Source organism: Lissotriton vulgaris, chromosome 7 (genome assembly GCF_964263255.1).
Source record: "Lissotriton vulgaris chromosome 7, aLisVul1.2, whole genome shotgun sequence".
NCBI classification, from domain to species: Eukaryota; Metazoa; Chordata; class Amphibia; order Caudata; family Salamandridae; genus Lissotriton; species Lissotriton vulgaris.
The window spans coordinates 223,719,198-223,746,375 of NC_141695.1; the positions used below are offsets into that span (position 1 = coordinate 223,719,198).

At 43.4% G+C, this 27,178-nt stretch overlaps 1 protein-coding gene across 1 annotated transcript in view; it reads left to right on the forward strand.

Moving 5' to 3' along the window:
• The first annotated feature begins 2,821 nt into the window (after positions 1-2,821).
• LOC147701260 (IgGFc-binding protein-like) overlaps positions 2,822-27,178 on the forward strand; it is a 464,605-nt gene continuing 440,248 nt past the window's right edge. Inside the window, exon 1 of the mRNA XM_086929326.1 lies at positions 2,822-4,091. Coding sequence (XP_086785452.1) covers positions 2,822-4,091 — 1,270 coding nt within the window. The remainder of the gene's footprint in view (positions 4,092-27,178) is intronic.

Sequence of the window (27,178 nt, forward strand, 5' to 3'; positions counted from 1 at the left end):
CCAGTCTGGGCCAAAGATAAACCAATTGAGATAAATGGAGGGCTGTATAGTAATGCTCAATACTTGGTAAACTAAGACCCCCATATCGCCTGTGAGCAATCAATTTTGAGGTTTTAAGTCTAGGTCTCAGGGATCCCCAAATAAAGGTTTTAATATCTTTGTCAATATCTCGCAATATTGTTAGTTTAATTGTCAAAGGCAACATACCTAAAATATGAGTGAAACAGAGCACTATAATCATTTCACTGCCTGTACTCTACCCCAAAAAGTCAAGTTAAGATGGGACCATTTTTCATACTCTGATTTTGTTTTGGCAATAAGTGGATCTAAGTTATCTTGAATCATACGTTCTAAACCTGTGCTGATATAAATGCCTAAATACTTCAAGTGGTCCACTTCCCATTAAAAGTTATAGCCCAAAATAGCTGCTTTCGTTGTACCCCTGGACAATGGGAGAGCTTCACTCTTATTCCAATTGACTTTGTAGCCAGAAATGATCAAGAAGCGAGAAATGGTAGACATGAGTCTAGAGAGTGAAGTAGGCAGATCAGTAAGTGTGAGCAATATGTCATCTGCATAAAGAAGTATTTTTTAGATCCCTGCTGGCGTAGGAATGCCAGCTATTTGTGAACACTGTCTTATTGCCGCAGACATCGGTTCAAGTGAAAGCAGGAACAAAGGGGGCGAATAAGGGCAACCCTGGTGGTTTTCGCTTTGCACTAAAAAAGATTTTGAAAGGAAACCCCCACAATACACTTGTGCAGATGGAGTCTCATATAACCACTTGACCTTAGAGATATTTTTTTGCCTAATCCCAGTGTATGTAGTGTACGGAATATATAGCTCCATTCAATATGGTCAAAGGCCTTCTCAGCATCTAATGATAAGGCTACTCTGTCTTCCCCAGCATCCTTGGAAAGCCAGAGTATGTGAGCCCAAGTGCATAGATGGTTACGAACGTTTCTGCCTGGCATAAATCCCACTTGAGAATTATGTATGAGTCTTTTGGCAAGAATGGTGGCCTACTAAGAATGGTGGATAATAAGGTTTGTTCTTTTTAAGTTATGAAGAGATAACATTTCATACTGGTCTCTCTGATTCCCTTATCCTTGTTCTTAATAACGTACTACCATTCCTCATCGGAATAAGCTACAGTAATTAACCATTGCCATTTGACATGAAGTTATGCTAGTTATGGGTATGAGTGTAATTTATGCACTATGAGATTATAAAATCCAGAGACTGTGTCTTTGAATTTCCCCCATGTTTAAGTATTGTAACACTGGGGAATCCTCAACTATCCAAGGAAATGGTCCTAGTCTACGAAATAGGGTTTGTTTTAGTTGTAAGTATTTCCCCTCTTGGGAGATAGGGAGTTGAAATTCTATCGGAAGCATTTCAAAGGTTTTAAGCTCACCTTTTAAAGTGAGTAAGTGATCCAATATTAGAATATCTGCTCTCTCCCATATAGCCCAGGATATAGTCAGTTCACCTAATCTAATATCAGTGTTATGCTTTATGTGGGCCTTTTCATGCAGTCTTGCATTACTCTTAAAGAGTTTGTGGGCATGTATCCAAATCTTAAGCATAGATTGAATAATAGGGTTAGAAGTTTGTAAAGCAGGTGATTTATGAGTGTAACATATGTGCAAACCTGAAGTTGCCTGTACAGTTTGTCTTTCAATGAGAACCCATAGTGGGAGATCATCCAGTCTGGGCCAAAGATAAACCAATTGAGATAAATGGAGGGCTGTATAGTAATGCTCAATACTTGGTAAACTAAGACCCCCATATCGCCTGTGAGCAATCAATTTTGAGGTTTTAAGTCTAGGTCTCAGGGATCCCCAAATAAAGGTTTTAATATCTTTGTCAATATCTCGCAATATTGTTAGTTTAATTGTCAAAGGCAACATACCTAAAATATGAGTGAAACAGAGCACTATAATCATTTCACTGCCTGTACTCTACCCCAAAAAGTCAAGTTAAGATGGAACCATTTTTCATACTCTGTTTTTGTTTTGGCAATAAGTGGATCTAAGTTATCTTGAATCATACGTTCTAAACCTGTGCTGATATAAATGCCTAAATACTTCAAGTGGTCCACTTCCCATTAAAAGTTATAGCCCAAAATAGCTGCTTTCGTTGTACCCCTGGACAATGGGAGAGCTTCACTCTTATTCCAATTGACTTTGTAGCCAGAAATGATCAAGAAGCGAGAAATGGTAGACATGAGTCTAGAGAGTGAAGTAGGCAGATCAGTAAGTGTGAGCAATATGTCATCTGCATAAAGAAGTATTTTTTAGATCCCTGCTGGCGTAGGAATGCCAGCTATTTGTGAACACTGTCTTATTGCCGCAGACATCGGTTCAAGTGAAAGCAGGAACAAAGGGGGCGAATAAGGGCAACCCTGGTGGTTTTCGCTTTGCACTAAAAAAGATTTTGAAAGGAAACCCCCACAATACACTTGTGCAGATGGAGTCTCATATAACCACTTGACCTTAGAGATATTTTTTTGCCTAATCCCAGTGTATGTAGTGTACGGAATATATAGCTCCATTCAATATGGTCAAAGGCCTTCTCAGCATCTAATGATAAGGCTACTCTGTCTTCCCCAGCATCCTTGGAAAGCCAGAGTATGTGAGCCCAAGTGCATAGATGGTTACGAACGTTTCTGCCTGGCATAAATCCCACTTGAGAATTATGTATGAGTCTTTTGGCAAGAATGGTGGCCTACTAAGAATGGTGGATAATAAGGTTTGTTCTTTTTAAGTTATCCCAAGGATTCAATTTACAGGTCTAATGAATTATCTATGACGTTATGATGGGAAGATACATGTCTCACCCTTTCACTCCTGTGTTTCTCCATCCAGGTGTTTCGGCGGCAAATGACCTTGGCAGAGAGTTCATAACAGGCTTCATGCAAAACACAAATTCCACAGAAGTTGAAGACAGTCTGAAACTGATCATCACTGCCTTCTCAGGCCCAACATTCGTCAGTATCAGGGTCTCCAGCAACACAGAACAGTGGGCTCTTTTATTACAACAGGGGGAGACCCAGGCTGTGAGAATCCCTCAAAGCTCGGAAATGATCGGAAGCACTCGCTTTCCATCCAGCATCCTCATCAACAGTGACAAAGACATCTCTGTGGTTTCTGTGAATGAGAAGCCCCACTCTTTGGGGTCAGCTGCCCTTCTGCCGGTGCCGAAGCTTGGCACTCGATATTATGTGGTGACCCCAACTGGAAAGTCAAAGTGTTCATATAAAGAGTTTTCAGTGATTAATTCTGGATTCACCAACAAGATCATCATCAACTTCAAATGTCAGATGATGTTCACTGGAGAGGTGTTTTCTCCCACAAAAAATCTTATAATCACGCTGGAGCCTTACCAAGCGCTGCAGCTACAGAGTGAAGACGACATGTCAGGCACCATGGTGACTTCTGAGAAGCCCATTGCGGTGCTGAGTGGTCAAAGCTGTGTCTGGCAGGACAACATGTGTGACCATGTCTACGAACAGCTCACGCCTGTCTCAAACTGGGGAAAAGTCTTCCTTGTGCCCCCTATGGAGGCCAAGTCCAACTTTGACATTGCTTATGTTGTGGCTTCTCGTTCGGACACATACCTGACATACATATCTGGCCAAGCTAAGTACAGGAAGAAACTGGGTAATGGTGAGGTCTTTAAAATAGAGGTCAAACCCTCAACTCCTATTTCTATGTCTGCCAGTGCACCCATTCAGGTCCTCTACTACCAAATGAGACAGTCGCTGGAGCGTGGGTCTTTTATCATCAGTCTGAAGGACACTTCTACATTTTGCACCTCCTACAGTGTCTATGGACTTGTGAACTTTAGCAACTCAGCAGCCATTGTGGCGAGGACCTCAGCCATCAGCGGAATCACCGTAGACAGTCAGCCCCTCTCAAATATCCAGTGGGGAAAGATTCTAGGGACAGAGTATTCCTGGGGCTTGGTCAGCTTCAACAGCGCACTTACCTCACACACCGTGGAGCACCCCAACACTGCATTTGCCCTCCTGAGCTTCGGGAATGCATACCAGCGGGCATATGGAACCTCAGCCATTTGTTCCCGAGGTAAGTGGGGTCATCAATGGTAAGACAAATCCGGGGGATGCCACACTGACAGGCCCACCCTTTTTCTCTTTACATCTTATCCCATTTGGCCAATTCTAGAGTCTCTGATCTCCCTGGCACTGTTCAACTGTTGGCATCTCCTACAGACCTAAAAGCAATGAGGTGTCACCATGTTCCTAGAGGTGTAGAACCCAGTTCCACTTGAGATCTGTAGTGCCTGTGACTAACAGTAGAATATAAATTGTGAGGTAAACAGTGCAGACTGTGCCTTTCAATTTACCTAATGAGTATGCTTGCTTGTTTGCGTGTCTGCATAGGTATATTACTGCAAGCACATCCAGCAGAATTATGTTTTTTCATTTCTGCACAGTGTTTAAATGATAGCTGTCTGTCTGACATATAGATATGTAGACGAACATTGTTTCCCTGTGTGGTACACTTCATTTGTAATGTACAAAGTTATCTCACATAAAAGGAGTGCTATACATTACACTGCTGAGCGCACGTGTATTGGGGTTTCACACATCTGAACTACAAAATTAAATTACGTTTCATAGTTTTGCAATCGTGTTACATTTGCAATTTGATGTAAAGTGAGATTAATTGATTTGTCCAGAATCACACAATTTTCAGTCAAGTACTGGAGCCGGTGTTGTTAGCAGGTCCATAAACGCCCTCGCAAAAAATATTTAAGCTAACCCTCGTCTTGTGCCCTGGTCATGTTGTATTATGCAATGCTTTTTATGTTAGGTTTTTCATGGGAGGTTTCTTTTTTTTTCAAATCTTTAGCAAAGAAAATAAACATGTTACACAATTATAAACAATATGGGCCCGATTCACAAAGGTAAAGTGAGAAGAAAGTCTAACTGTACGAGTTTTGGTATTCACAAAGGATATTTACTACTCGTAAATGCCCTTTGTGAATACAAAAGTTTAACTTTACAACATTTGGTATTCACAAATAGAATTTACGAGTAGTAAATGCTCTTTATGAATACCAAAAGTTGTAAAGTTAGACTTTAGTCTCACTTTACCATTGTGAATGGAGCTTAATGTGTTCCCACCAAAAACAAGCAGTAAAAGGAGAAAAAGAAAAGCCATAAAACAATAATATAGTAAAGGACCAGTTCCACCTCAGCTTGGCTCACAAGACCTACAATAGCTACCAAACCCAGTGGGCGTACATGTATCTGACCCATAAAGCTATCTTTCACAAAGTTCAAAAAGGGGTTCAGATTTAATCAGAGGGCAACTTCTTATCTTTCACAGCTGCAGTCAGGCTCTCCATTGCATAAATATTCAAGATCTTTTCCTACCACAATTGCATCGTAGGGAGTTTGGGTCCCTTCCAACGAAAGGCAATCACCAAGCGTACTGCCACCAAAAAATTTAATCAATTTACCTTAAAGGGATTAAGGGCCAGATGTAGGAGCCCTAATACCGGTCGGAAACGGCCGATTTCGGCAGTTTCCGACCGGTATTAGGGTTTTCAGATGTAGGGGCATGTTATTTGAAGAATCGGTAATTTTACCGATTCGGTAAATATACCGATTCTGTAAAATACCGAATCAGTATATTTACTGAATCGGTAAATCCATATGTAGGTGACACTCCTAAGAGTGCCACAGGCCCTTAAGAGTCGGTGTTTTACCACACAATCCTATTGTGTGGTAAAATACCGAATTCAGGTGTGCATGGACATCTGTGCATGCACACCTTTGCAATGTGACACACAGACATGCCCTTAGGGCATGTCTGTGTGCCACATGGCACACATGCCTGTATTTGGGGTGCTAGAGGGTGTCAAAGTGACACCCCCTGTAACCTTGCTGTAGTCCGTATTTACCGAATCAGTAAATACCGATTTGGTAATGCCCATTGATTCCTATGGGCTTCAATGCCCATAGGAATCAATGGGCATTACCGAATCGGTATTTACAGAATCAGTAAATACCGAATCTTAACGATTGGGTATTTACCGATTCTGTAACACCTACATCCCCCCACCCCCCTCTATTTTACCACTTCTTAAATACCGAATCTTTAAAATTCGGTATTTAAGAAGTGGTAAAATAAAATTACCTACATCTAGGCCTAGGTCTGTAAAGTCCCTCTTCGTCCGGGGCTCCCAAGAGTGCCTGTAGAGGGTGAAGAGGTGAGCGTGATCAGGAAAATTTCGGAAATTTGACACAACATATTTCCAAAAGTCAGAGATTACTGGACTTTCCCACCACATATGAAAAGGTGTGCCACGAGCCCCACACACTTGCCAACAATTATTGTCCGATCTCACCATGTGAGCCAATCGGGCTGGAGTGAGATACTAGCGCAGGAGCAATATATATGCACTCTTACTGTACTGAATGCACATTGAAGATTTAGTTGCCAGATGGGACTCTATATTAACATATAATATATCCCACATACACATATTAATATATCCCCTATATTAACCCAGAGGCCCAGGTCAGTCGCCCCCTGTATAATATAGTCTGATTTGGTCACATTTAGAGAGCTCTCTAGTGCCCTGTAGAAATGAGAAATCACTTTCCATTTGTCTCCGCCTCTCAAAAATATCTTCTATCAAATTAGTCCCCTGTGTACCTTCTCTTAGGCTGACCGAATGGCAAGTCCAATGGAGCAACTGAGTAACTCTGTAAAGATCGATATGATGTAGTGGAAATTCAGTCACACACCGATCCCTGGTCTTGGGTGCAACTTCAGTATATAGATCTTGAAAAGTGAGATCAGCCCCCTTTCCCACCTGCGGAACCCTCCATCCAACCAGCCCGGGGGGACATCTGGATTACCCAGAACCGGGGTGTGCAGGGACAGGTAGAGCTTTTACTGATGTGTACTAATGTCTTGCTTCCTGTGGTGCAGAGTAGATATGGTGGATGATAACAATGTGCCAGCAAAAGGAAGGCTGTGATGCAGCAGCCTGAGCAAATGTTTAATAGGAAATCGACGCGCTAATTTTTCCGGTCGTACCCAAGGCCTAAATGGGAGCAGAGACCAAATTCAAAGCCGGAATATGTTGTGCAGCAATGATACAATAGGCTACATTTGGGACCCCAAACCCAACTTCTAACGAAGAACGGTACAGAACTACTGTGGCCATCTGGAGAGGTTTATCGTTCCATATAAAGGATCATAGCTTCTTCTGGATGGGAGCAACCAACGACTTTGGTATCTGAAGCAGAAGAATCCTGACAGCATAGAGGAAACATGGCAAGACATTTATTTTGAGGCAGTTGACCCTACCCATCAAAGAAATCTACAGCCGACCCCATCTATGGAGGTCTTTGAAAAGAACATCTAAATGCGGTGGGATATAAAAATCAAGCTCCTTAAAAGGCTTTCAAAGTGGTTGCAAGTGCATCCAAAGAAGCAACAGGGTCGAATGACCCCAGCACTTAGACAGATCTGCTCCCTACCTCCCTTCAATACAAAAAACAATGGTCCTGGTTCAAATATGACTCATGTGCTGTGACAGGTGTCTATCACATCAATCTAGCACTCACCGCAAAGTCATTTACCATATGTAAAAATCACATTAATATATACACATTAAACCAAGTGAACGTTTTTTAATGCATTTATTAATGCATAGTCCATATTGACGCAATAGTATTTTTGCGAGCGTTAGCTTGTATCAGATATAGTGAATAACACAGAAATATTTGAATGCAATTGTATAATCATTACATTTCAATGTGCTCTCAGAAGAAAGGGAAGGGAAAGTGTGCAGGTTGTGAGGGACCGGGTAAAGGTGGTGTGACTTGTTAGGAACGTCACGTTAAAATCAAGATGCCTTTACAATCAATATGTACAAGGTTCCAGAAATGCATCAAACATAGGTTTAAATTAATAAATGTCTTTATGTCCTATGATGTGCTACCTCCCTTCAGCGCCTTGAGACCCTCACGGGTGAGTATTTCGATTTACCAACCTTTGACTCATTTACAGGGTTGGTTAACCCCTTGGGTGCTCATGACGAGATCAGCTCATCATGAGCCACAGCGCTCCGGTGCTCATGATGAGCTGAGCTCGTCATGACCGCGCCCGTTCCGTGGAACGCTCGCATGCTTGGCTGATTCCCCTGCTGTGCTGAGCGTTCAGTTGGAACGGGTGTGGCCATGACGAGCTCAGCTCGTCATGAGCACCGGAGCGCCGTGGCTCATGACGAGCTGACCTCGTCATGAGCACCGGGGCGCTGCACGCCCGACACCCAGCACAGCGTTATGTGCCTGAAGCAGCAGTCTGCAATCTGATCCTCTTCCATGCAAGACTCGCCGGAGGCGTAGCACCAGGAACACCTCTCCCTTAGTGCCAACATCGGCCCATACCCCAGCCCTCCCACAACAATTACTGAATAACAGACACAACACAATTGTTTGGTGGAGAAAGTTGCTGCAGGTTTATTTGCATAACAATATGCCAACATGTTGGGTTATCTTACAGGCGATCCAGGGTCAGGCAGCCCCTCGCCACCTGCCCACCTGATGAGCCATAAAACCCCAGTGGTATTAACCACGGGGTGTTGTCAATTTGAGGGAAGGGATAGCCCCTCCCACCGGCGGACCTCCAGTCCACCCCTTACTCACGCCCCTCGTGAGTAAGGGGTAAACCCCCGGTTGCTCAGGTCCACAACCGCGGTAGGACTAACGGGGCGCTGTCGCTCCTCCAGGATCCCACGCGAGGACCTCCCTGGGGAATAATTGGCTTTAGCACCCTTACTGTGCTCCTGTAGAGGGTACCCTTATGTACCTAACAGCCTTTGGATTGCCCTGTAACTCCGCCTGCAACACAAAGCAAATAGTATTAGATGAAGCACTCCCCCCGCTGCTCGACCTCCAGGTTCGTGGTAGGGAGAGAAAACAGCGATCGGGCAGCTCGGCTCGGCAGGAGGAGGGGGACTGTCCTCGTCGACAATCAGGACCGAAAAGGGTGATTGGTGGTCGGCGACGTTACGAATACCTCGCCCCCCACTCTCCTCCTCCCTCGCCGGAAGTGACGACACCAGGGACTCTCCCAGGTCCCTGCCACTAGAACGCTGACTGGGGTCTGTGCCATTGTGTGGCACTAAGGGTGGCCACCCTCCTAGGGGGCCCCCTTCAGTGGCCCGGGGCAGACTGGCAAATCCCAAGGAAACCATGCCTAACTGCAGGGGACCTCGTCATCACAGGAGAGAGGTCCTGCATAGCACCACAACCAGCATATCCAAGAGCATGCATGCTTGAAAGAAGTAGGGCCCCGGGGCAGCCGGAAATTACATCACATACCCCTTATTGCAGAGTAGAGAACAAATCCAGGGACCCCAAATGCAGCAAAGAGGAACCACTTTGTGGCCGCCTTCAAACCTCTGTCCTGGCAAGATCGGAGCTGTCCTCCGCGTGGTGGAATCTGACTCTGCTGATTCACTACCTGTTGCTGTAGCTGTCGCTGTTGATTAAACTCATTTAACTGTCGCTGTAGCTGTTGCTGCGGATTTATCTCAATCTGCATCTGTGGATTTAATGATTGATTTTTAAAATTTCTGGGCGGATTTTTACACTCACGCTTCCAGTGTCCAATTTCGCCGCAATTAAAACAAGGCAATTTCTGCTTTCATTCTTCAATATTACCCATTAATTTTGGTTTATTAAAATTTCCCTTAAATTTCCCTTGATTCTGTTGAATATTTTTGTTTTCTAAAGCTGCAATTTGTTGTTCAGCCACTTTTACCTGTGCCCATATTGCTTTTTCTTTTAACTTTTTCTGCTTAGCGTCTATCTCATCACTGCAGTATTTTGCCTTTCTCAGAATATCATCAACTGTGAGAGACTGCCAACCAACAATTCCTGATCTAATCATCTCACCAATTTCAGGTCTTAAGCCATATACAAATCTGTATATAAAATGGCTCATATCTTTCTCACTCAGTTTCTCATAACCACTGTATTGTTTAAATACCAGCAGTAATCTTTCATAAAAGGAATGTACTTACTCTTTTGGCTCTTGATTTGTTCTGTCAATTTTAACCCAATCCACTTTTTTGGGGGGAATCTTGTTTTTCAGCCACACAATTACTTTATCATACAGGCTTGTAACATCAGGTGAAGGAGCACCTGTTACTTTATTTCGAGCAGGTTCTTCTTTGGGCCAATCTATAGAAATTTTACATTCTGTCCAAAGATCTGAAGGAACAACAATGTCAAAGAATCCATCAAGATCAATCCACAGAACTTTTGAAACCTTAACAAACCTGTCAACCTGACGATACCATTCCACAGGTTTTTCTCTCAATTTTGGAAAATCATTTGTGAACAATAAAATGTCCTGTCTTGACCAAGGAACATGAACATATCCTCCACCAGCTATTTCTCTCATAGGAAATTCAGTTGCAACTTCCCCTCTTTCTCTTTTTTCTTTGTCCATTTCACTCTCCATTTGCTTAATTCACCTATTCTTTTTAGAAACACTATCAAATCTTTTATATGAATTATCCTTCCTGTGGTGTTCATATTTTCAATATCCTTTTCAGAGAAATCTACTCTATATTGTTTCTGCAAATTTTTCTGTCTACTCAAGTCTATTTCTAATTCAGCAGCCATTTCTTCTAATAAATCATATTTATTTTTCGTTTTCCATTGAATGCTCTTGCAAATAAACAGCAATTCATCATCTTGATATAACTTTAAACTGTCAGGACCAATTGTGCCAATAATTAATTCCTCCAAATCTGCTTTCAATTTTGCGACATCAAGTAATTAAGATTCTGAGGACCTATTCATATTTCTTTCTCTTTCTGGAGTTCCAGAATCAGATTCTGCAACAATTGGAGATTGACCATTTGAAAAACTTTGATTAAAAGTTAAGTCTGGCATCTTTTTCTCTCTGTGAATTTCTGATAAATCTGAATAAAAATTTTCAGCCATTTTCTGAATTTCTGCATTTAAAGGGACAGTTAGAGCAGAATGTCTAATTTCTTTTTGATCAAAAACTGGAACAACGGGTCCAATTGTTACTGGTACCGTTACTGCTTCCATGCCTTTAGTTAACTGCTGTATTAATTCTTCTTTTGATCGAAGATATTCTGAAATATCTCTAGTATCCTCAAGTCTTTCTGTCCTAATTATGTTACTCAGGATGTCATTTCTCCGAACTGGAGTTTCAGGATATTTTCTACTTTCTCCAGATGTACTAGAATTAGTTCTTGTTTCTACTCTCTCAGGAAATTTTGCATTATTCTGATTTAATCTAAATGGAGGTTCACTAGAAATTTCTCTAGGAGGAGCACTTGGGGAAGTTCCTTGAGGAACACTCGGGGTAGACCATGAACAATCTGACTGATAAGGTGGCGGTTGCGGTTTATGTTTTGTTGTAAGGATTTCTTCTAAAACCGCATCATCTAACTCTTCATCAATATTACTTTTCTTTTCAGTACACTTTTGACCAGTTGCCTCACCAGGTAGCCTTGTTATGTACATGCCATTACACTTATCCATACGTCTCCAACGACGCATTCTATCTTCATGAGTTTCCCTATTTATGTCCAATCTAGTGCCTCTTTTTACACCCCTGTTTTCTTGTTCTAGTTCAATCATTTCATCTTCCCATTCAACTAAAGCCTCAAATTGGGTAGGTCTAGGTTTTGGTATAAGAGCCATCATTATTTCTCTCAGGTTTTTCAACACCTTAATGTTAAATGACCCATCTTCCAGCCATGCCAATACACCATCATCTTTGGTATATTCCATCCAATTCTCTAGCCAAAGACAAGTATGATAACCATATTCACCTAGCATATAAGCTGTAGGTGTTTTATACTTATGAATTAATCTTCCAATTCGAGTTTCAATTTTCTTGTCATTTTTAAAAATATTTTTCAATTTCTGAACCCATGAAGGCTTCTTTTCCTCTTTCCTTTGATAATAATCCATGTTTTAAAACAATTCCGCTTACTACGAAAAAGATCGTAAATATTTTATTGTTGTTCCGCTACTCTAGCCAATCCGTCCACGAAACTCACCAACAAGCCAATCAGGTTAAGCTACGTCTGTTCAACTAACAGAATCACTGTATTTCTGGATGAGCCAATCAGCTACGAGCCTGACTGGTCACATGAACCAATCGGTGCGCGAATACTGTGACGTATGCTAGCCAATCACAGCGCGAACCTGGTGACGTATGCTGCCGCTGCAGCTTCACTGTCTCCGATTCACTCCTTGAACTGACCCCTCCTTTACAAAATATTTTCACAGCGCCATATTTTTACAAATCCTTCAATGAAAATCAGTTAGTAACTACACAAATAACAAACCATTTGTCTTTCGCTAAAATAGATAGTTTTTACAATCAAACAAGTATCCTTTCACGTGAAATAGACGACACTATTTTCACAAAATATTTCACACGCATTCATAAAAAAGAATCCCTAACTATTCATACGTGATATTTTTGGTAGGACTTTAACCCGCCAATAAAAACCCTCATTTGCCAGTAAGAAAAGACGACGCTTCTTTACCCTTCACTTAAGCTTGGATAAATTCTACTACTCTATTCACAATAAGTTTTAAAACAGGACAGTTGTCCCTATACTCGAAAGCTACGATTTCATAGATAATCCTCACTATACATTCAACCTATCACACCTAAGATCCCTAAACTTGTGTTGTACGTCCACAACACTAGTGATATACGTCAATACCACTATTTTGAAACAGAACAAATGCACTGTGCAACTTCACCTGTCACACTACTCTGCTCTGGCCAGAATAACTAGGAATTTTTCACACTGCTGGAAAAGACCTTTCGACTACATGTAACAAGTGAACAAACTTAACATGTTTCAGACATGTATCCTATGTAACTACATGTAGCATGTCAGTTACCATAGTAACCGTAACTCTGCTACCAGATATTTGATCCAGCGCTCCTAATGAAAAACTGTCTCACAAACACTACTCATTACCACGATACTCACCATTAATCATAAATCACTACGTAGGCCCATAAACTAAGGAGACAATTTTGAGCGACTGAATCATGTGACCTAATTAAAACACTCTGTTCAAAAACTATTTACAAAATTATATACAACTGCAGTTTAATGTAATTTACCATGGTTTTGCTCTCACAACATTAATTAAGTCACATAGGCGAATGGATCTAATAATGATAACTAGACCATGAATAAACAAGACCAGCTTGTCATTTCAAAATCTATTTTATTAGCTTTATTTATTTCAAGAAAAGAGCATTTATTCTGAAATCATTATTTTTATTAGCAAATTGAAAGTATCATTCAAGGATGGCTCATTAGTCTGACACTTCAAAGAAAATCATTAGCATGAATTAAAGCAAAATATAGTTTTCATTCTTTAAATTCTATTACCCTGACTAAACTCACTTCACCTAAAAATATTTAATAAAGACAGCTTTCCTTACGTGCACCAGATGTCCAACAGCACGTCATTCAGGAATCAGAAAGCAAGAACCCCCTCCTTTCTGTAGGGCTAGTTTTTATACCTTTCTAACTAGCTAATCTTTTCAAATGTTCATATTTTCTGCCATTCAGAGTTCCCATTGGCTGACAGATGTCGGACCATCCATGTCATCATCGCTTTCAAACTATGCACGGGCTCTTCTTTAGTCCTATTGTTCGTGACATCTCACTTCCTCGAAAATGTAACAGAATAAGTTCTTTCGAGTTACAAGTCATGGCTTCCTTGCTCCAGCAATCCTGCCGCTTCCTGTCCTTGGACAAAACTCCAAGAGCCTACTATGCACGTCTTCATTTCAACAATATTTTTCATTTGTCAAAGTTATCATTGTGGTAAAACTTTTCCACTTCTCGAGTATGCAAGGCTCCTCTCTGGACAGGTTTCAAAAGCGCCATCTTTATAGGTCCAAAAGAAAGGCCTCTCACGGTAACTAATATTCAAACAAACATAAAACAGTAATTAATGAGAGAATTGACACCCATTCTGTTTCCCTCCCCTTTGCTAAATATTAACCCAGTTAATTATGTTACCTAGCCAAAGCACAAATAAGCAGCGTATATAAAAACCTTCTTCTTTTAGGCCTCCAGGATTCTCCACAAGCTTTTGCCACAGAAAAGACACGACAAAACATATGCACACGAAAATAGCACATGCTATTAATTAAACAGCTGCATTTAATACTGACAATAACAAGAGACAAAGTTAGTTTATTAATTTTTCACGAACTTGCAAGTGCAACATTGAAAGCACGTTAAACCCGCGTGTAGTGTGTGCAATTTTTGCTCTAGGTTGGTTATTTATTCAAACACATGCTATTAATACGGTTACATTATGGAAGTTTAACTTTGCGAGTTTTAAACAACATCTCGCTCCATCAGGCTAAATATAACCTGTCTCTAGGCAGATTTCAAGAGCAGACAACAGCAAGGTAGGAAAGAGCACATGGCATATACGTGGTAGCACATGGCAAACAAAATGGCTGCCAGAAATACAAAATGGATTCCACAAAACGGACAAGATAGCCTCTAAATACAGGATGGCTTCTGCTAATGCTAACCCAATCGCTGCCAAATTACAACAGTGGGCCAGTCCAGACCTTCAGGAGGGCACTTTTATTCAGCCCTGCACTTTCCCCGCTCTCCTCACAGGATCACTGGTGGCGCACTGCTCCAGGATCTTTGCTACAGCTGGGTCACCAGCGGCAAGCAGCATTGGTCAAAGGTCTTCATAGCAGACTCCTTCCAGAAGACAGTTTTCTCATGGGTGACTTTGCTAATTATGATCACTGGAAGGAAGACTACTGGCTTTACAGCTTCCCGAATAAAACCCTACATTCAAGTCAGGTTGGGATGCAGATCTTCCACTAACCCCTGATTTACCTAAAAGCATAACTAGGGCAGAGAGGCATCTTGTAACAACACATTGTAAGAATATTGCAAGTCACCTCTGCATTCCATGACATTATAAAGGAACTTATCCTTTGCTCTCGTCACTCTGTACAGTTTTACATTTTTGTAAACAAAGTTTTATTAACTGTTTTTTCATATTATACAATACAATTACTATTTTTCCCCTCAGACATATAGGCTGTATCCCCAACTCTGTAGTCACAGCATATATATCTGTCGCAAGAGAATCTGTCATGCATCTCTAACTGATGTCATTAACATTTCTACCCACTCTCCTAACAAGTCATGGATCATTCGTATTAGCAATGCCAAATATATTCATAGCAATGTCCGGGCGGCTATGACCACCTAGCCGGGTATGTAGCTCTCGTCTCATTGTGGCACTATCTGCGTTAACAAAAAACCTAATATCCCCAACCAAATTCCCTCCCCCCACCCTCCAGTCCTTTGTGCACCTGTAAATAAACATGGTTAGAATGGTTGTCTCTACAGAGCCCAGCTGACTTATCCAGTCTGAAACCAACAACAGTATGGAAACCAATAAATCGTATTTTTGTCCGACTACAGGCAGTGGAATATAAACACATGAATATTAGTAACATGTACAATATAGGTTCCTAGGAACTGTAGGCATTGCTGCGAGTTACTACGAGATTCCACCACGTCCACCTCTTCTGCTTTTAAGGATTCTAACATTGTATCCCACTCCAGCGCTATCTGGGTTTTATGTAATCCTCTGGCCTCCTCACGCCTTAGGACCTCACTTTCTGCACTGCCCCACCTGAGAACTTCGCCATGCCACATATGTAGGGGGGTGGTTTTTTGGACTTCTATCACATAGTGATGGCTCGTATTGCTAGAATTAATGACAGGTTCGCAAATCTGTATTGTACCTTGTGTTTTGAGGGGGACTTATGAAAGCCCAGGATACAGTCCTCCATAGTGTTGGCTATTTCACTCTGTATGGCTGCAGAAATGAGCCGTCTGACCGTGTCTCAGAATTCCCTTAGGTGAGGGATAAATTTAAATTTGCCATTTCTGGTAAGTTTTCTAGGGTGTTTCATAATTTTCCCCCACTCCTTCTCTTCTATGTCCCACCCGATGTCTCCCGACCAAGCATCCTGTAATTGGGGGAGGGCTATTCCTGTATGTGCAAGGATCCCTATGTACAACCACTTCACTAAGTGCCTGCCCTGTCCCTTGTAGTGTAGCATCTTGACTAATTTGTGTGTACCTGGTTCCTGTTGGTGCAGGGCCTAATGCGTTTTCATTTTGTGTGTCATAGCCACATGTAGGATGTACAGATGATCTGGTACTCCTGTGTTCCTGACAAAATCATCATAATCTAGCAATTGCCCCTCATGGAAGTGGTCTGATACCGTGCTAACTCCTGCTTCAGTCAAGGGGGCAATGGTGCGGCGCGGCACGGTATATGCCCAGCCATCAATGGTATGCCCACTAGGGGAATGTTTCCTGCGTAGGCAGGGTGTGTATTCGTGTAATGAAGTGCTGCTTTCCAGCACTGTAGTGCTGTGCGCAACAATGTAGGGAGCAGTTGGGGGAGTTTACAGCGCGATAGCAACAGCATGTGTAAGGCTCCTGCTGCTGTGTCGCGCTCGGTGTATCCTATCTCCTGCAGATTATGCCCGGCCGTCCAAAAGTATAGCCACTGCAACTGGCAGGCATAGTAGTAGGCCCTAAGGTCAGGAACCCTCAACCCCCCTTTGTCCGTGCCAAGTTGGAGCTTCTTGAGGCTAATCCTCCGTCTGCTGCTCCACCAGATGAGATCAATTAGCAGGGTGTTTAAAAGTTTAAAAGTACGCTGTGGGAGCAGTATAGGCAGATTCGTACGGTAGTAAATCAGTCTCCGAAGGACCACCATTTTTTTAATGGCTATCCTACCTATTTCCGATAGCGGCAATGTAATCCAAAAGGCAATACTAGAGCAAAGGGCTCTAATTGCCCTGTGGAAGGTGCCGTCCAACAGATCAGTGGGAGTCTGGTACACTTGTATGCCCAAGTATTTGAATGTATGTGGTGCAGCTTGTATCGTCATTGGCCCGAATGGAACTATCGTAGGCAGTGTCTGTTCTCAGAAGAAAAAGGCTTGAGATTTCGTCGGGTTAGTGGCCAGTCCCGATATACTTTCAAATACAGTAAATATCTCCGCCAGAGGCTTTGAATCGGACCGGAGTTTTTTGACATATCAATCAATCAATCAATCATGGCATTTATATCGCGCACTACTCACCCGGAAGGGTCTCAGGGCGCGTGGGGAGGTGGGTCTGCTACTGCTCGTACAGCCAGGTCTTGAGCTGTTTCCTGAAGGCGAGGTGGTCCTGGGTCAGCCGCAGGTGGACAGGCAAGGGAGTTCCATGTCTTAGCCGCTAGGTAGGAGAAGGATCTTCCTCCGGCGGTGGCTCTCTGGATGCGAGGGACGACGGCGAGGGCGAGGTTTGCCGATCACAGCTGGTGGGTGGGCGTGTAGAAGGTCAGGCGGTCGTTGAGGTACCTAGGGCCCAGGTCGTGGAGGGATTTGTGTGCGTGGGTGAGGAGTCTGGACGTGATCCTCTTGTTGACAGGGAGCCAGTGTAGGTCTCTCAGGTGGCTCGAGATGTGGCTGCGTCGGGGGACATATAGAATAATGTCGTCCCAGATGCCGAAAGCAGGTGTATGCTGAGCCCGGTCGGAATACCCATCTCTTCTGCCTCCGCTCGCAGTTTGATAGCCAGGGGCTCCAGCGCAAATATAAACAAAATTGGTAATAGTGGGCACCCCTGCCTCGTCCCGCGGAATATTGGATATGCAGCTGAGATATGGCCCCCCAGTGCGGACCCGAGCCGTAAGGGCCTGGTATAATAGGCGGAGCCATTTAAGATAATCCTCCGGTAGCCCAAATTTGCCCAGTGCCTTAAACAAGTATTCCCAGTTTAGCGTGTCAAATGCCTGGCGGAGGTCCAGTGACACACAGCCAGCGTGAGTTTGGTGGGGTAGCTGACCTTAGGCAATGCAATATTCTGGTATTCAAAGATGTGCTACGGGCCATAGAAAAACTGTCTCATATATGTGTATTCATTTATGTAGGAAGGGTAGGAGCCTGTTTGCTAGAATCTTGCTAAGAATTTTATATTCCGTTGCCAGGAGCGACAGTGGATGGTAGCCTGCCATGTCAGTGAGGTCCCTACCCGGTTATGGGAGTGTGACATCAATGCCTGTGCCGTGGTAAGTGGCAATCCCCAAAAATATCATAAAATTCTGCAGGCTACCCATCCAAGCCAGGGGTTTTATTGCGGGGGAACCCTTTGATTGCCGTTTTAATTTCAGCTTTTGTAACCAGGCCTGAAAGTTCTTTTGGTGCAGCTGGAGTCGGTTGTGGGCACGTCAGTGGTTGTAGGAAGCTGTCTATTTGTGTGTCCACACGATCTGCAGGCTTGCTGTAAAGCATGGCATAGTAGTGGAAGAATGCTGTGTTGATGTTGTGTTGTGTATGCGCTGTATCACCCTCAATGGCAGTGACCTCACTAATCACCGTGGCCGGGGTTTCATCCCTCAGTAATTTAGCCAACAGCGCCCCTGATTTGTCTGCCTCAGTGTGGGTTCTCTGTGTGTATCGCTGATAGTCTATACTGCAAAGGGATTCTAGTAGTTCTGCATGTTGTATGCGGACTTCCTGGACTGGGCCCTGCTTCTCCTTGTCTCGCGCTGCCTCCAGTTTTAAGCGATCCATCTTGCATTCCGTCTCTATTAGGGATTTATTAACCTCCTGCCTAGCACCCACAGTCATGCTGAAGGCCCTTCCGCATATTACCATCTTACAGGCGTCCCATTCAATCAATCCACTAGAAGCTTTATTGCTGTTTTCAGTAAAGTAATGGGTAAAGAGGTCGGCCATGGTGGTACGGAACACTGTGTCCTCTAACAATTGTGGCCATAAGCGCCAGATTGGCACCGGAGTAGGTACTCTGCCCCATGTAATAGTTATCTCCAACGGATTGTGGTCCGAAAAGGTTTTGGCGAGATAAGTAGTGTGTGTAACCTGCATTGCAATACTGTTTGAACAATAAATCATATCTATTCTGGTGTGCAGCACGTGAGCAGGGGAGTAAAACGAGTATTCCCTTTGCATTGGGTGCCGTATCCTCCACACATCACACAGGCTCAACCAGCCGCCCAGCCACACAGTGCCTTCCCTTGTTTAATTACGCTTGCACCATTCAGGGGGGGATGTGACCTGTCTAAGGAAATGTCCATAATTGTGTTACAGTACCCTCCTATAATCCATGGGTGTGCTTCCCATCCAGCTAGTGCTAGGTTCAGGGTGGTAAGGAATCGTTCCTGGTCGGTGTTTGGCGCATACATGCTACTGAGCACCACCATTTGGCCATCCAGGGACTCACGTATAAATATATTGCGCTCTTGTTTGTCGATTCGGTGTTCCAGTGGTGTAAAGGGCATCCCATGGCAAATCCAGATCATGACACTCCGTGCATACCCTGAGTAGCTAGTGGTGAACACCTGTCCCCTCCATTTCTTACGGAGCTTCACTGCCTCTTGATCTAACATGTGGGATTCTTGCAAATACACTATCTGCGCCTTCCTTCGTAGTAGTTGGGCGTGTATCCTATGGTGTTTCTGTATGGAGCCCAATCCCCTAGCGTTCCACGCTACAATGTTATATTGACTAAGTGTATGAATTGGGATATCTTGTTGGTCCTGTAGTCAGACCATGACATTTTTGTGACTGTGACAGGTGTTCACCAGGCTATCAGACAAGTAGGACCATACCCCTCCCCAGAACCCCCAATACTCGACCGGACCACTAAACTAAACACAGTAAACATAACTAAACCCTGTACTACAACAGCATTCGCAATTTGGGGGACATCGCCCACGCCGTCCACAGAGCGCGGGTCACGCTCCATTGTGTCAGCGAGTTCCGAACCTCACGCAACTCGGATTCAAGAGAGTAGAAACACAGTACATAGTACATAGCTCTGCACCTTACACGTATTATAACAATAGACAAAAAGGATATCACAGCAGTGGTCGAGGTCAGTTAGTAAATAGTGGCACCATACCAGTTTCAGCCAAACAAACAATCTGCCGTTTAAAGGGTTAAAGATAGAAACAGAGCCACGCTACCCTAAGAGTCCGATTTGGTCAAATCTTCTTCAGATGAGGCTAAGTCCTCCACAGGTGTAGGCTGTCGAAAAGTAGCGGCCACTATAAGTGCCTGCTCCTTGCCCTGTCACTGTTGTTACGATGAAGGATTAGGCTGTCAAGAATTTCCACGTATCCGTCTACTTCGACGGATGCCAGTCCGGTCCGTACGATTGGAGCTGTATTGAGTACTTTGGGAGGCGTTTTCACCAGTCTCTGAGGAATCCATTACCTCCAACCATTCTTCGGCATCCTACATGACTTTTAAACGGGCTGGGAAAAGAAGAGCATATTTGAGGTTCAAATCTCTCACTTTCCTCTTTACGGCCATGAAAGAAGAGCATAAGCATGTAGTCCAGGTACAGTGATATTCGTGCATTTTCAAAGTTGATCTGACCCAGCTAACGCGCTTTTTGCTGTAGTGTGTCTCTGTTCCTATAATTTAACAGCCGGACAATAAGGGGCAGCGGTGGGGTGCCTGTTTTGGGCTGGCCAGTGGTTATTCTATGCGCACGTTCCACACAGTATTGGGTGGAGAGACCCGCCAGGGTAATGGGATAGCGGAACCACTGCTCCATGTACGTCGCTGGGTCCCATCCCTCACAGCGCTCCGGCAGGCCAATGATGCTGATGTTGTTCCGTCTTCTCCTTCCTTCCGCATCTCCCACCCAATCCAGTAGAATTAATTTGCTTTTGTAGTTGCTGCACATGTGTCGTTGTCTGAGTTTGATGAGGGTAAAGGACTGCCAGCGCCATTGTATTATCTTTCACGCTGTCCGCCAGTTTAGCGTGGTCCGTCTTGAGTAGTGTGAGGCCTGTTGTGAGAGCATCGATTTGTTGTTCAATGGTCTTCCTCGAGTCCCTGACCTCCTGCAAAATTAGGTCCACTTTGTCTGTAGGCGGGATGCAGCTGGGCAATTGCGACACTCCACTGAGGTCAAATCTGAAATCTCAGTGCAGACACAGGGATATTAAGTTCTCCGGCCAGTCAAGTAAAACTCTAATGACTTTTCTAGATGTTGAGATCAGTTCAGAATCGAATCAGTTGAAAACATCACTGTATAAAAAAGACACAGACAAAAATACAATCTTGCATTACAGAAGTGATCATCCAAAAAGCCTTAAAGAAAATGTCCCTTATGGGCAGTTATTAATAATAAGGAGAATCTGCACGGAGATTTCAGATTTTGAGGAGCATGCAGCTTCCTTTTGTAAAGAAATGACAGCAAGAGGCTACCCAAAAAAACTACTCAAGCACTCCACGAAAAGAGCAAGATTTACACCCCGAGAAAACATTTTACCGGTGAAGCAAAAGGAAGAACTTGAGAAATTAGTTTGCGTCACAACATTTGGCCCAGACAATGATAAATTTAGACAGATGTTATGTTATGTTATTTTTATTTGTATCATGCACAGCTGCCCCAGCAAAGGGGCGTCCTGGCGCTTTGACAAGGTCAACACAACACAACACCGCAAAATACTAGAGGGACCATAGAACACAGCAAGGGGGCTAAACAAATAAAATAGTTTTGATGGCCCGTCTGAACTGAAGAAGATTGTCCATAGCTCGAATATGCACCGGGAGAGAATTCCACCAATTTGCCGCTAAGACTTGAAAGGAGCGGCCACCAGCTCTACTAAGTCTAAAACGCGGAACCACAGCCAAATTTTGACCTAAGGATCTGAGGGCTCGCGAGGGGACATACGGTGTCAACAAATTCTCCAAGATTTGGGGAGATGTACCCTTGAGAATTTTAAACGCCCGGCATAAAACCTTGAATTTAATCCTTTGGTGTACAGGAAGCCAGTGAAGCGAGTGTAAAGATTTAGCGACCGAACTACGCCTTGGTAGACCCATCACTACTCTGGCTGCAGCATTCTGAACTCGCTGCAGTTGAGAGAGTTCGGATTGGTTGATCCCAGCCAGAAGTGAGTTGGCATAATCCAGCCGATGCAGCACTGATGCTTGAACCACCAGCTGCCTGGTGGGAGCATTAAAGAATTTAAGGATTGGCCTGAGTCCTCTAATAATGCCATAGCAAGAAGCTGCCACCTTCTTGGTATGGCAGATGAAACCGAGGGACGGGTCAAGCCATACCCCCAGATTCTTTATCTCCGATACTGGAGACGGAGTCACACCCAATTCAGAAGGCCACCACTTGTCATCCCACAGTGCCGCCTGCTTGCCGACTACCATGATCTCAGTCTTCTTGGTATTCAACTGGAGACAGTTGGTATTCATTAAGTTGGCCACCGCCAGTAAGCCGTCACAGAACCTGGGGGCCTCCGTGTCTGAGTCCGAACTCAGCGTGACTGCCAGCTGCGTGTCGTCAGCATATGAGACCATCGTCAGGCCCCACAGCTTGACGACCGCAGCCAGCGGCCTCACATAAAGGTTAAATAGAGTGGGACTCAGCGATGACCCCTGTGGGACCCCCAGGTCTAGCGGATGAATTTTCGACTTACCGGGTGGGATCGCGACCTGGAATGACCTGTCAGCAAGAAAAGATCGAAACCAGCACAGGGCGGAGCCTGTAACCCCCACCTCCTCAAGTCGTTGAAGCAGAATCCTGTGCGAGACCGTGTCGAACGGGGCACTAAGATCTAATAGCAACAGTGCCGCCGTTCGACCCGCATCAAGCACAGAACGCAGGTGTTCGACCATGGAGAGTAGGGCCGTCTCCGTACTGTGGCCCGCACGGAACCCATTCTGGGTAGGGTCAAGAATGTTAGCCCTAGCTAGATGGTCTACCAGAATGGTGTTCACATGGGCCTCCGCGACTTTCGTGGCCCGAGGAAGCAACAAGATAGGACGGTAGTTCTCAGGCTTGAGAGGGTCCAGAGTTGGCTTTTTCAGAATAGGCGTGACTACAGCCTGCTTCCATCTGGCGGGGACTCTCCCAGAGGAGAGCGATAGGTTGATCAAAGAGAGCACCGGAGTGCGGCATGACGTCGATAGCTTCATCAGCTGGGCCGGTTTCAATGGATCTGCCGGAGATCCTGATTTGATTTTAAGGCTAAGAGAATCAAAGGCCTCCATAGACAGGGAGGCAGAGTCGTGAGACACTCACTGTCTCTCAAAGTCCAGCTAACCCACTCTAGTGTTGGAGATCCCATCGGGAAAGAACGATAGATAGCCTGTACTGTCTCCCGAAAAATAGAGGCTAGGCCCTCGCAGTGGGAATCGGAGCAGATTTCCGCCCCCACTGTCCTCTTCGTCATCAGATCTTTTAACACCTTAAAAATCAGTTTTGAGGGGTTCGGGTTATTCTGGAACTCGTGAGCATAAAAGGCTGCTCGTGCTCTACACACAGCCCTGTGGTATGCTTTAATTTTGGCAAGATAGCAGACCTTCACATCGGGGTCGTACGCTTTCCTCCATAGTCTCTCAGCCTGTCTGCAAGCTCTTTTGAGTAATGCCAAGGCGCTATCATACCATGGACTAGGCTCATTTCGACGACACTTAGCCCACCTCATGGGGATCAAAGAATCGAGGGCACCCGAGATCCACTCGCAGAAGGAGTTATACCCATGATCCACCTCAGTGAAAGGGCCTAGCGGTGCCACCTCGAGCAGGCAGTAAAAATCCTCCAGACTAAGTTTGTTCCAATGTCGTTTGAGAACAAGTCTGTCATGGGGTATGAAAGGAGATTTCAACATGGGGCATGTCAATTTCACCAACATATGGTCTGTCCAAACCAGTTGGGTAGGACAGTGAGCCCTAACTCCCTCAAGATTCGTAAAGAAAGGGTCGAGTATATGACCATCTCTGTGCGTAGGAGTATCGATCAACTGAGAGAGCTGCATACTTAAAAATTGCCATCTCCTTGAAAATCTTGAATATCCTTTCCCTAAGCCAATATTTGTGATGAAAAATAAATCAAAGCATTGGACAGCAGATAATAAGGGCCGATATTTCTTTACCAAAACCAAAGAGCGACTTGATTTCAAAATGGAACTTGGAACCAGTACAGGGACATCATAAGTGTGGCAATTGTATGGTGTGCAACAACACAATAGAAGGAACAGGGTTCAACCACAATGGGGTGAAGTGGAAACACAGTGACTTCATTAATTGTAAGAATAAGAATGTGGTTTATGCTATATTGTGCCCCTGCAAAAAAGTGTATATCGGGAAGACAAACCAACAGGCAAACATAAGAATCACGCAGCACAGATCAAGAATTAAAAAGAAGGTAACCACGGCGCCACTGGTTGAACATTTTCTTCAAAAAGCTCACAGTGAAAATGATTTTCACTGGACAATTCTAGAAACAATCACTGTGGCAAACAGATTGATTGATTTAGAAAGTGCGCTGCTACAAAAAAGAGGCCTATTTCATAATGAGGTTTAATAGCACTGTCACTGGGTTAAACAGTATGAGCAAGTTAAATAAAACATGAAATTACATAATCCAGAACGCACCATTACGGTGAAAAGAAGAGGTTTAATAGCGCTGTCGCCAGTTTAAACATCATGAGCGAGTTAAATGGAATATGAAACCACATAATCCAAAATGCACCTTGTAAATAAATGTAGCGTAGTCCATGTAGTTTCTTGAAGCTCCTTTATTCAAGTAAGATGGTAAGTCATGTATAAGAAGGAGAAACCCCACCAGGAGCAGCCTCCGGCCACTCAACCCTCATCCAACTGCCAGACATCCACACAGAACATTCTAACAGGCTCTTACATCATACATTCTATGCTGAGCAGCAGGAATAAGTATAACACATCTCCCTTCTTTAATTTGAAGAACAATATGTAGGAATAGAAATTGCGGAGAATAAGTCAGATCACAAGTCGGATCACGCAATTTCAAAATAAATATAAAATCAGATAAGATCAGCAATTTAACATTCACTCAAACAAATCACGCAAAACAGCAAATAACATTCACACCACCTTCTCTCTTCCTTAAACAAAACATTACTCCCACAACGAAATAACCAACACACTATCACGCCAGCGCATCACATACTCAACCCTAGAAACCAAACAAACCGACTGGCCAGGTCAGTAGGAGGCAAAAGGGTCCCAACACACGGCGTGACAATACAAAACTTACATATGTGACATCCTTCACATCACTTAGGTCAAATAGAAAGTCTGGTAAACATCCAGAAATGGAATAAGTATAACAGCACAATTACGGTGAAAAGAAGAGATGGGCCGAGATTGGTGCTTAGAGCTGAGAACGACCCTCCTCTCTTTTTTGATTCATGTAACTAAGGACGCAAAATGGCCACCACCGCTAAAGGCGTCAAAAAGCTGTGATACACATTGCAAAAGATTTAGCCATAAGGTGAGTGCCTGGATAAATGCAAAGAAGAATGCTAAAATTAGAGAAAAGCAAAACAGAGGATGTAATCACACTCGCATATTTAATTTCAGATAAATGCGAGTGTGACAAGTAAAACCGTGAAGATCGTGAAGCGGCGCCCTCCGCGTTAACCAAGTCTAAAGGTACTTATTGGCAACATTGTAACAGTTAGATTGTCAACAAATGTTGCAGTACTAGATTACGAACAAATAATTCTCTACCGCAGACATGAGGCGTACGCAAGAGATTTAATAAAGACCAAAAACGGCTGTCGAGAATGCTTTTAAACCAGGTACCCAACTTTGTCGCTTTAAACTGCTGTTGAGAAGACAAGGAATTAAGCATTTTTGAATATTAAAATGGGATATGCACATTTTTTATAGGCACCTTTTTGCTCGTAAAGGGACTAGAGAACAAAGTGCTGCCACATTTAAGGTAGGCAAATGTGATCAAAATCGCAAATGCGATTTGAAAATGCCAAAATGTACAACACTAAAAAATGCACACTATTGTGTATAGAAAAACGAGAGGCCTTCAAACCACAAACGCATCGATTTGAACAGCCAGCTGGAATTTGGGTGATTAAAACACCAGTACTCAGGTATAATGGCTTATAAGGAAGTAATCGTAGTAGGAAAAACGACTAGAGGGAGAATCTAAAACATTTTTTGATGTCACATATATCTTTTACAGATGTAAATGAGAAAGCCCTGATGAGAGTCCTGTGAAAGAGATATCAGTACTCGAAACGCGTCGGCACATTCCTAGAAAATATGGAGGATTTGTGGGTAAATTTCACTGTTCAAATAAGAACTTTGGGCCATATGTAGGTAACTTGGAAATACCAATTCCTAAATACCGAATTTTAATGATTCGGTATTTAGGAATCGGTATTTCATATGTAGGGAATAATTCGGTAAAAAATACAGAATCGTTATTATTCCTCATGACCGAATCAGTAATACTGATTCGGTTATAAGAAATCACCTACCCATTCATTCCTATGGGCTTGGAGGCCCATTGTAATGAATGCGAAGAAATTCGGTATTACTGATTCGGTATTATTATTTGAAATTTGATTTGATTCGGTATTATCGATTCAGTAATCGTGGGAGGTATTTCAACGGTGCCAGGGTGTCCAAAGGACACCCTCTGGCACCCTTGAAATGTGCATGTGTGCACATGTGGCGCTCATACATGCCCTAAGGGCATGGATGTGTGTCACATGGCACACTTCAAAAAGCAGAAAAAGGCTTTTTGAAAGGAAATCGCTATTTACCACCAACTAGGAGTTGGTGGTAAATAGCAATTCCTTAAGGCTGAGTTTCACTGTTTTAAGTGCTACCTTCATTGCATTTAAGGAATCGGTATTACCGATTCATTAAATGCAAGGCCATAAGGAATCGGTAAAAAGAAATCAGTATTTACTGATTCCTTAATACCAAATCCTCCCTTCATCTCAAATGCCTAAATACCACTCTGTAACGGTGAAATTTTACGAATTTCACCCTTACCGACTGGTATTGGCTCACCTACATATAGCCCTAAATCCCTTCTTTTTCAAACTTTATTGAAAAACATTAAGGAACATTTGTAAAAATTGGATAACCTTTTGAGATATGATAAAAGCAGTAAATGTTTGTTTTTGTTTTAGTATATTGTTTTAGTCACAAATGTTAATCAAAAATTATGTGATGTCTTTTGTAGAG